Below are 10,721 nucleotides of genomic sequence, written 5' to 3'. Positions count from 1 at the left end.
TAACCCTAACCCTAACCCTAACCCTAACCCTAACCCTAACCCTAACCCTAACCCTAACCCTAACCCTAACCAGTACAGTAGCACACCCGTACACCAGTACAGTAGTACACCGTCACGCACCCGTCCAGGTGGAGAGGGTGTCGCTGTGCAAGGAATCAGTGGAGATATAAACCCTAACCCTAACCCTAACCCTAACCCTAACCCTAACCCTAACCCTAACCCTAACCCTAACCCTAACCCTAACCCTAACCCTAACCCTAACCCTAACCCTAACCCTAACCCTAACCCTAACCCTAACCCTAACCCTAACCCTAACCCTAACCCTAACCCTAACCCTAACCCTAACCCTAACCCTAACCCTAACCCTAACCCTAACCCTAACCCTAACCCTAACCCTAACCCTAACCCTAACCAGTACAGTAGCACACCCGTACACCAGTACAGTAGTACACCGTCACGCACCCGTCCAGGTGGAGAGGGTGTCGCTGTGCAAGGAATCAGTGGAGATATAAACCCTAACCCTAACCCTAACCCTAACCCTAACCCTAACCCTAACCAGTACAGTAGCACACCCGTACACCAGTACAGTAGTACACCGTCACGCACCCGTCCAGGTGGAGAGGGTGTCGCTGTGCAAGGAATCAGTGGAGATATAAACCCTAACCCTAACCCTAACCCTAACCCTAACCCTAACCCTAACCCTAACCCTAACCCTAACCCTAACCCTAACCCTAACCCTAACCCTAACCCTAACCCTAACCCTAACCCTAACCCTAACCCTAACCCTAACCCTAACCAGTACAGTAGCACACCCGTACACCAGTACAGTAGTACACCGTCACGCACCCGTCCAGGTGGAGAGGGTGTCGCTGTGCAAGGAATCAGTGGAGATATAAACCCTAACCCGTACACACACACCTACACCCGTACGAGCACACCCTGACCACAGCGCGGCGGGGAGAGAACAGCACCCGAGGGAACCTATGTTTCCTCACTTGTGTCTTTGCATGTGGGAGTCTTCACCACCGTAACGCTGCATACCACGCGCGCAAGTTTCAAATCGCCGGCCCGAGTCCAGCTGCACGCCAAGCTCCACATCCTCTGCTTCGCAGCCGTGGTGCTTACACACGCAACGCTCGCCGCTGTTCACTGTCGGCCGAGGGTAGCGTGCCTCCAAAAAGGGCGCTGAGTTCTGCAGCACCAGTGCAGCCGTGTGTGCTCGAAGTACCGGTCTCAGCAATCTATCGCAGTCTGGTGTGCACAGAGTGCTCTTCTTCAGGGGACACGCTACAGTTCAAAGAGTCAATGGGGACCTCAGCAGTGAAAGAGAGGTGCAGCTGGTGCTTGCAACACCCTAGTCACGCCACCCGTTCAAGTCAAGACGGAGGCAGGCCTCCGCTAACATCACTCCAGTCTCACCGAGTACGCGGGAGGGCCAGGGCCACTGTAACGCTGCGGGTAAGACCGATGTGGCGAGCAGCGCAGGCGCCCCCTTGCAACCTGCTCTGCCGTGGCCGTGAGTAATTGCCCGGTGAACCACAGGCAGCCAGAAAGAGAGAGGACGAGCGGCATGTGAAGTGCAGCGTGCGCGTCTACATGTGCTGCGGTTGAGTCCATAGTTGGCTTGTGGTGCACCTGAAATGGAAACGGCTTCTGCGGTGGCGCCACTCGCTTCTGCAGCACACGAACTGCGGTGGCGGCATGGCAGGTCGATGCTTGCATGAGAATACGCAACACGCCGCTGAGGCGCTCCCCAGCTGCGTCAGTTGCGGGCTGTGGGGTCGACGGTGGCAGCCCACGTGCCACCCGCCAAAACCAAAGGAAAAAAAGGTGTGCGAGGAAACAAAGGGAATGCGGCAGAGTGCGAGCAGAGCAGAGGAGAAGTCGCAGGGCTCCGATATGCGTTGAAGAGATGCGGTCAAGCAGCCGTATGACACGTGAGTGCCACGTTTCCCTCTGTCGTTGTCTGGCGTTTGTTTGCAGGACAAAACGAAAATGCATCAGAACACGGGCACGGGCGCCAGTGTATGTGCGCGCATAGAAGGCCAAGCCCACGAAATACACGTGGCGTGTGACGGTATATCGCAAGCGCACGTGGGTGCTAAGTGGCGCAAATGAGCAACCTGAGACGGCATCGTGGACAGGTCTTTATCTGACATTCCCCCTTTGTCTGTGTCTGTACGCTGTAGTGGAGAGCTATCAGCAGCAGCAGCAGAGAGAGAGAGCGCATCCCAGTGTCTACTGGAGGTGAGTGGGGGCATTAAGCGGCGGGTAGGCCTGTGCAGAGGAGCACACAGGCGCGTAGAGAGCTCAGTTTCGCGGCGTGCCGAGACGGTGATATGGCAAACGGGACGAGATCTCGCGCACGCACCCTGCACACAGGCAGAGAGGCGCTCCCGTTTACGTTTTGCAAACAAGGAACCAGAAGGTGAATATCAACTTGCCCAGTACAGCTTGCATACACCACCGGCTTTCGGAGGCAACACACAAGGCCAGAGGACATGAAAGACGCAGAAGAAGTCAGCCATCAACTTCCCTGCTCGTGCAAGGCCTGTCGCGCTTGTCCGCTAGTGAGAGGACAGCACGCACGCACGCTCTGCTCCCGGCAAAGGAGAGCGAGCAGGTGTTCAAGCCTAAAATGCCGCACAAGACGTATGGTAACTGCAGTCAGTCATGATATCACGCTCTACAACTGAGCTCACACACCGACACAGCCCAGTCCGCCAACGAAGGGGCAGTGAAGGTTGTCCACTGGACTCATCAAAGCGAGTCCACATTGACCCCCTCGCCGCTGAGCAGACAGGCCCACCGCTGTAAGCCGGCACTCACTGATAAGGGCATACCCTGCGTGGCCTATTCGGATCTGCCCAGCAGCAAACTCATGCGTGCATGTATACCCGGCACCCTTGATCACGGCACGCATCCTGTCCAATACCGCTTTAGCTTCACTTTTGGTGCGTCTGAGCAGAAGCAGAGAGAAAAGGAAGCACGCGTGCGGGGTGCCCCCGATTGCGGTACGTACAAGAACATGCGTTCGGGTCACGAGACGCACTCCGCAGACGCGCTGCAGAGCGGCGCGGCGAACCGTGTGTGGGGGGGTGTAGGTATATGTGTGCGTAGGCGCACGCACTCGTGCGTGAACGCACGACTGCGTCCTACACGTATGCCACACAACAGCACACTTCGTCGCTGCACCTTAGGTGCGGTGACGGATGCCCGGCGGGCGTCACGGCTTGTTGCCCTGTGTGCTTTGCTTGCTCTGCCCTCGCTCGTGCATGCGCTGCAGGATTATGTTCTGTGCGCGGCCGCTACAGCGCTGTCCAGGATGGCCTCATCTAGCAGCTGCTCCTCCTCCATATATGCGTCCAGAGCGTCCTCGAGCTCCCTCTCGGCCGTGTTGTTTCTCTCGGGCGGCTTTGATGCCACTTGGGGCGAAGAAGCAGTGCTGGCAGGGCACGCCTCGACCTGCAGTCTCTGGGTCATCTTGGCCGCCAGACCTGGGGAGAAGTCTCCAGTCTTCTTGAGGGGCGGTTGGGTCGGCTTCCCAGGCGTCCGATTCGCTGGGGCCGTCTCCTTCTCTGGTAGGGCAGATGGCGCTGTGGCGTCGAGTAAGGCCTCGTCGAGAAGAGTCTCCTCTTCGAAAAACGCTTCTAGGACGTCGTGCAGCGTGCTCTCTGCTACAGCAGCCGAAGCCGCTGGAGCGGCCGCCTTCGCCTGCGCCTTCGGTGCTGTGCCCACCGGCGCCGCGGCAGAGAAGGAGGGAGTGGCCGAGGCAGCGGCCAGGGATGAAGGCGTATTGGCGACGGAAAGCTTGGAGGCAGGTGTGGCCGCGTTTGCCAGGGCCTCGCGAGGCACCTTAGCACGGGCGGTCTTGGAGACGCACACCAGCCTTTCCGGCAAAACGTGCAAGCACACACCAAGCAGCACGGCGCAGGCGACGGCCAATGCCAGCTGCAGCGCCACGTGCGCGTAAGACGCCGGCGCCAGCGTCACCGGGTCGACAACTTGAAAAAACTCCATTATAACAAGGGCAAAAACAGGTGGAGAAGAGGCGCGGGCAGCAATAGCGGCCGCGTGTGTGCTCTTTCGACGGATACGTGCTGGACCCGCCGGCACGGTGGGAAAGGCACGAGGAAGAGAGCGAGAAAGGGAGACGGAAGCGAGAACGCGGAAATCTGTGCATATGGACGGAAGGAGAGCAGCACAGACACCAGAATAGCGAGAGGCAGCAGCAGCGGGGGCCAACAGCTGTCACGTCGAGAGCAAACCTTGTGGCCAACGAGCAGCGGAGATAGAGAGAGAGAGAGTGGTAAACCCGAAGCAGAGGCGCACACGACGGAACGGAACAAGAGAGAGGAGTGCGAAGGCAGCGGGTTTCTGTTTCGACCCTCGGTCTTGCGGGCTGCCAGGAATCCGCTCTGCCTTGCGCCCTGTTGGGCTTTCTGCGTGGGAGGTGGTGAACTACGCGACCGGCGCCGCACCAGCAGTCACTGTCGCTGGTGCGTCACCGCGCAGCGAGACGGTTAGCCATGCACGCAAACACACTAGAAGAAAGGCGAAGAGAGAACACAGAAAGTGGTCATGGTATGTGTGTGGTGATCTGCGTTAACCGTTGCGTGCCTCGATGTAACAATTCAGCGCGTGTAGAGGTCAGCGCGCGTGGGATGATGGATGAAAACCGTGCAGTCGAGCAGCGGCAGGAGAGAGGACGCAAACAAAGAAGGAGTCCCACAACGGCGGCGTTGCAGCACCAACTCACGCGCCAACAACGGAGGTGAGCACCTTGACATGGGTGTCGCTGTCGTTGAGGCACGGTACGTAAATGAGCTTGTGGCCGCCGCTCTGCTTGAAGACTTCACCAGCCTCCCGCTCGATCTCGCTCAAGGTCTCCACACAGTCCACAGCAAAGCCTGGCGCCATGGCAAAGCAGATGGTCGCCTGCTTTGTCAAGAGGGCTTTATTGCGGTGGGCATCACTGAAGGCCTGCTTTCTAGCGTCGTGGGGAGGGAGCGGAAAGGCAGTCGCCGCAGCGTTGAGAGTAGGACCAAGCCACGGTTGATTACCAAACTGGGACTGGTAGACGTGCACCAGGCAATCACTGAGGGAGATGCCGGACTCCGCCTCGATGTAGGCCTTTATGGCGGCCGTGGTGGCCTCGCAGCGCTGTGGGTAGTCGTCGTGTTCCTCGACGTAGCGGACAGGGATGCTATGGTACGTGATAATGATACCAATCTCCGGGAGCTGGTCGGCTAGGGCCGACTTCCAGTCCTTGGCGGCGCCGGCCTTCGCAGTGACGTGTGCCTTGATGCTGCTCAAGAGACTCGATCCGAGAGCTTCGACGTAAACGGGGTGCTCAGCGTAGTCGCGAATGGTTCGCAAGCTGGGAATGGAGCGGCGCTGTGTATCCGTGTAGAACTTGAACACCTCGTCGTAAATGCTTGCAGATGTTGTGGAGGTGTACTGCGGAAACAACGGGAGAACGACCAGCTCGCGGAGCGTCGCAAATTCGTCGTGTAGCGCCTTCAGAGTCGATGGGATGTTATTGACGCCGTACCGCATTGCGTGACGCGCCACAACGGCGCCGCCCGACGTCTTCTCCACGGATGCCTGCACTTTTGCTACAAGGCTTTCGGAGTACAGCGTCAACGGTGACCCCTCGGTCTTACCATTAATGACCACACCAGAGTCGCTTTTGATCCAAATACCCTTGTACAGCGGAGTGATGCGGCGTGGGCGAAAGGGCAAGATAAAGCCGTAGAGGGCCGAGTACCACAGGAAGCGCGGTACGTCGATGACGCGGCGATCGGAAAGGAACTCGCGCAGGAATCTGCGAACCGCTGGCGCCGTTGGTGCAGTCGTGGTGCCCAAGTTCACCAGGAGGATGGCCTTCGTCGGCCCGGGTGCGCAGGACATGTGGCGATAGAAGGCGAGAGGAAGAGGAGAGAGCCAAACGAGTGGGAGGAGCGACAACTGCGTGATGATGGCTCGATGGATGAATGGATGCGCTATCGGCAAGACGATGGGGGCTCTCTGAGTTGGCGAAAGCGAACGACAGAACGTAAGACAAGCGTAGGCGCACACCTGCCCGATCAACGAGGTCCACGGGGAAGGGACGGACACAGGAGAAAGGCATGGGAGAGAGGGCTGGTACTGATTCGGGTGACGAGCAGAAGAGCGTGAGGCAGAAAGAGGGAAAGAGAGCGGCGGGAGAGTGGCAAGGGATGCGAAAAGAGGACGGGTACAATGCTGGGCTTGACGTCAATGGAAACTGCTGGTCATCTCTTCATGTCAGCGATAGCCGTCGTCGTTTCCCGGTCGCCCTTCGTGTATGCTCGCGGTTTTAAGATGGAGTGGTGGCGCAGGATAGCCTGGCGGACATGTGCAGCAGCCATAGATTTTCAGCAGATGCCTTTGAGAGCGAGAAGAGATGCTGTATGGCGGAGCCGCGGCGCCAGAGAGTCGATGAGCAGATCGCGTTGGCTACGCGTCGTGTGCGGCCCGACCACACATTTCAAGAAGGTTTCGCAGTGGTTTGTCCGGTTCTCATGTGTTTTGTGTTCGTCTCCGGTCAGCAAGCGTGCAACAGCGCCGGACTCACGGCTGCTACGAGATCATCAGCATTTACAGATACAGGAAAAGAGGCGAACGAGAAAAGGTGTGACGTCGTCACTGCAGAGATGAGCGACTGCCCATAGGACGCATTGACAAGAAATGGGAGCGGCAGAGCAGATGTGAGGCGATTCACCCAAGACAAGGGACAGTAACAGAAGGGAGGGAGAACATTTACGATGCAACAAAGGAGTCTCCCATCGGCCTCAGAGCGACAACGACAAACAGAGGACTGCCCGGCAGTCGGTTGTAGCCATGCCGGCGAGACGGCGGAGTCCTTGGCAAGGGTGCCGACGGGCACATGAGAGGGGCGTGGCGGGGAAGGCGGAGACAAATAACGCGTTTTTGCTTCTCTCCCATTCGGGTTCGAGGAAAGAGGTCAAGGGAAACAGGGGGCCGCGCTTTGGGCACTTTCCACTCTCACGCGCTGCTGAGCAACTCTTCCTGCGTCCGAACGGCGTGGCGAGACGCGCAAGTCGAACGCGACAGAAATTGGGAGATTTCTCTGCCCTTGCGACAGGACGTATCTGTTGCACGAACGCTGCTGCGCCCCGGCGGCTAGGGGGGCATCCCCAGGTTGCATGTGCGCGGTTATGGAGAGGCATACTTTACGTACGCAGCCGAATGCGCTCCGCGAGCGCCGCCCTCGCGATGCTGCCTGACCAGCAAGGGCACAACGTAGCTGAGATGCAAGAGACCGTGTTTGACGGGGGCCATACTGTGCGTCGCTCCTTTAGGGCCTACCTCGCTGCACCCGGCAACAGTTGCTGTGTGCTCCTGAGTTCAGCTATGCCGTACACGAGGAACCGCCGAACCGCAATCGTGAGGCACCCGCTATCGTGAGTCGTTGACATTCGGCTGAGGAGGGTACCAACGCGTAGGGGACGCCGGCAAACGTTTTGACAAATACGGCGGTCCGACACCACCTCACGCGCGCACCATCACTCAGCTGGATGCAAGAGAGGAGCCGTGGCGGCGAGCAGCTCTACATGCACACACAAAAAGACCAAGACTGGGAGGGAGAACAGAACGACGTACGATGGAAGGGAGAGGAGTCGCAGAAAGCGTACGTCTGCTGGCAGCGAAGTCATAGACGAGTGGAAGCATCCGTGACGGCAGACCAATCGAGCGAGGGGAAGAAGCAGCTCGGGAGAGGAAAAGACATCGAGTGCCGAACCATGAACGCACATCTCGCGGGCGTTTCAGCGTGCTCGATGAGGCCAGCGTATCTTGACTATCCGTCCCCGTGGGGGCTATCCACCAGCTGCCTTCTCTGCCGTATCGGGCTCCCGCAGAGACATTGCACATCAACGCTGGATCGACGTGTACCCACTCGCTTTCCCACGTCTACTTCGACATCGGTTTTATGCTATAGGCCGCGACAACGCAAGCGGGCAGCGAGCTCGGTAGTCGTCGTCGACGTCTTGTCTTGCTGTCTCGGCAACCGCCATGACCGAGTCGACGCCGCGGAGGTAAGTGTAGCTTTGTCTACTTCGGGGCACCGACAAGGATGACGAAGATGACCCCAATTGCTCAGGAGACAACGAAAGAGTCGAAAGCCCGGCGGGTAGCTGCCAAGGTTCGTGAAGCGGCAGCAGCATGGGGAATTGGGGTACAGAGTCGCAAGGACGGCCTTCGGCGGCGGCCTTCAGGCGAGCTTAGAGCGTGTCGCAACGCGCGTAGAAGGACTCATCACGCCACGGGAACGGGCTCTCGCCGCCGTGGTGCTCCATGCCCCATAACGAGTAGGAGGTGTGATGGCCATCGACGCAGCTCGTCAAGTCCTTCTACTTCAGCATTCCGTACCGAGACTCGATGTCCATGAAGAATACGGCGATGGACTACGTCGGCACAGTCACGATGACACGCTGTCGTTGTGCCTGTGCTCACGCCGCGCTTCTGTGTTGGACGGTTCCTGGGCAATTCGTGCTTGCTGTTGTTCGGGTGTCCTGAACGCGGGGCGCACGCTAGCGGTTTCGAATCCCTTTCACATTGGGCGTGAAGTAGAGAGAGGTGGAAGCGTTTAGACGGACAAGAGTAAGCATACAGGCGGTAGTGCACCACGGAAAGATCCGAAAAAGAAAAGGAGAGCTGTGGCAAATGCGTGTTCGCATTATGCGATGAAGAGGCGGCGGAAGAGCGAGGCAGAGGAGGAGGTGGGGGCTGGCGAAAAGAAAGTCATGCGAGAGTGAACACCGATCTTAACATGAACGCCCGCGCGCACCATGGCGTGAGAAGGTGCCTCGAGTCCGTCAGTCCAGTAGCGGCAGAAGACGCCGCTGGAGAATGGTTTGAGTTGCCATTGAATGGCATACACTAACGACATCTGCGCAACAAGAAACGATCCAGCTCCAACGAGCCAAAAAGTTTATTTCTCCGACAGAAACGCTTTCGCGTGCGAGTCGGTGAGCAGAGAGCAACGCTAGCTGGGGCCCGACACCTGTGCAGGTGTCCTTGTGTATACGACTGCTGACAAGGTCGTCAGCAGTAGCAGAGGAGACGGCGCTAGGCTTAGACGCCCATGCCGTAAAGCAGAACGTCGCGCACCTTTTTCAGCTGGGCGATGAATTGAGCGTACATCTCGGTCGTCAACTCTTGCGCCTCCGCTGTGGCGTTGGAGTCGCGGAACCAGCACTGCTCGAGGCCCCCTATAACGCGCGCCAGGACTTCGCCTTGGCGCAGCGTTACCTCTGCCGGTAGCGCGGGCGCATCTTTCCGATCCACAAGCCGCGGCGCCCTCGCGTAGCGACAGAGAGGCGAGTCGCTGCTACTGATGGCGGCTGCGTACAACATGTCGTCGACGTGCTTCGTAGGAGGGTACTTCATCAGCACCTGCAGTGCCCCTGCTGCATCAACCGACAGGGCGTCGCGCATATGGCAGAGCATCTGCGCAGCGAAATACAAGGCGAGGCTGTTGTTCAATACGAATGGAGCCTTCTGCTGCTCGACAACGATGTAGCGCTCGCAGAAAAGTGTAGTCCAGATCCGCAACGCTTGCTCAAACGGAAACTCGCGCAAGAAGAGGAGGCGCAGCCAACGCACAAGGTACACGACACTTTCAATCTCGTACACGGTGTCCAGCAAATTCTGCAGCGCAGGATCGACGCGTGAGAGCAGGCCCTTCTGCACCCGCTGGCACGCTAATACCACCCCACTCTGTTCGCCATGAGCGTTGCTATAGTACCACTTGGAGAGGCACATGCCGCCGTCGTTCTCACTGATGACACGTCGAAAGAGCGCATACACCGCAGCCGGCAGATCGGCGTAGACCAGCTCAAACAATTCGATGAAGGCAGCCGAGCGCAGCGCTGGGTGCTCTTGCACAAAACGTTCGCCCAGCTCCTTGTCGCGATAACAAGCGTAGTAGAGAAACGCCACAATCTCGTGAAATCCCTGCATGTAGTCCTCGTTCTCCATCAGGCTGTACTTGAGCAGAATATCCGCTACTGTCTCCTTGGCTCGCACGTCGTGAAAAGGAGGGACATCCCAAGAGAGGCGGCTCATGTCCTTCGCCACCGTGTGCCGCACCATGTCTGCCTGAAACTGCAGCGCGTACGAGCTCTCCGAGGCTGGCGCGAGGGGGTTCACTGTGCACCCGTCCCCGCTCGTGCTCAGCGCAGACAAGGGAGCCAATGCAGACGGTGGGGGCAACGCATCCTCGCTGTCACTACTCGATTCGCCAAATCTTACGGCTTTGCCAGTTTTGCGTGGTGACTCACGAATAGACTGATCAAGTCGTCGACCTGCATCCTGCCACTGCCGCCGCCATCGCTCGCAAGCGGCTCTGCAGTCCTCAAGCTTCACGTCATCCTCCACCGGGAGCGGCAGCGTCCCGAGGAAGAAATGCCAACGCCAACTGAAGAGAACACCTTCCTCAGCGTGTGGTTTAGCAAAATCCAGCGTGTCGCGAAGCAGCTGCGGCGTGAGAGTCCGTCGTTGGTGATGTAGCACGAAGAAAGATAAGTCGTTCATTGTGCAGAGGTGATGGGGAGCCCAAGGGGCACTTGGGTCCGTGTTTGAGTGAGTATGTGCACCAAAGACAGCTCCCCGGTTTCATTACAGTGGTCCGCCGACTCACTGTCTCTCGTGGAACTCTGAAGCGGACATGACGG

At 58.3% G+C, this 10,721-nt stretch overlaps 3 protein-coding genes across 3 annotated transcripts; all 3 read right to left on the bottom strand.

The window, feature by feature from the left end:
• Positions 1-3,288: 3,288 nt before the first annotated feature.
• LMJF_17_1470 (conserved hypothetical protein) lies at positions 3,289-4,020 on the bottom strand (the record flags this gene model as incomplete). The annotated part of the gene is made up of 1 exon (XM_001682354.1): positions 3,289-4,020. One exon carries the CDS (start codon positions 4,018-4,020, stop codon positions 3,289-3,291), a length of 732 nt encoding a protein of 243 aa, XP_001682406.1.
• Positions 4,021-4,755: 735 nt separating this feature from the next.
• On the bottom strand, positions 4,756-5,913 carry LMJF_17_1460 (ferrochelatase-like protein; the record flags this gene model as incomplete). The annotated part of the gene is made up of 1 exon (XM_001682353.1): positions 4,756-5,913. One exon carries the CDS (start codon positions 5,911-5,913, stop codon positions 4,756-4,758), a length of 1,158 nt encoding a protein of 385 aa, XP_001682405.1.
• A 3,207-nt stretch (positions 5,914-9,120) lies between these two features.
• On the bottom strand, positions 9,121-10,581 carry LMJF_17_1450 (conserved hypothetical protein; the record flags this gene model as incomplete). Its single annotated transcript, XM_001682352.1, has 1 exon — positions 9,121-10,581. The coding sequence occupies one exon, from the start codon at positions 10,579-10,581 to the stop codon at positions 9,121-9,123; it is 1,461 nt and encodes a 486-aa protein (XP_001682404.1).
• Between the last annotated feature and the right edge of the window lie 140 nt (positions 10,582-10,721).

This window comes from Leishmania major, chromosome 17 (assembly GCF_000002725.2).
Source record: "Leishmania major strain Friedlin complete genome, chromosome 17".
Taxonomy (NCBI): Eukaryota; Euglenozoa; class Kinetoplastea; order Trypanosomatida; family Trypanosomatidae; genus Leishmania; species Leishmania major.
The sequence above is the reverse complement of the archived record's forward strand: the minus strand, read 5'-3'. Positions and strand labels throughout refer to the sequence as shown.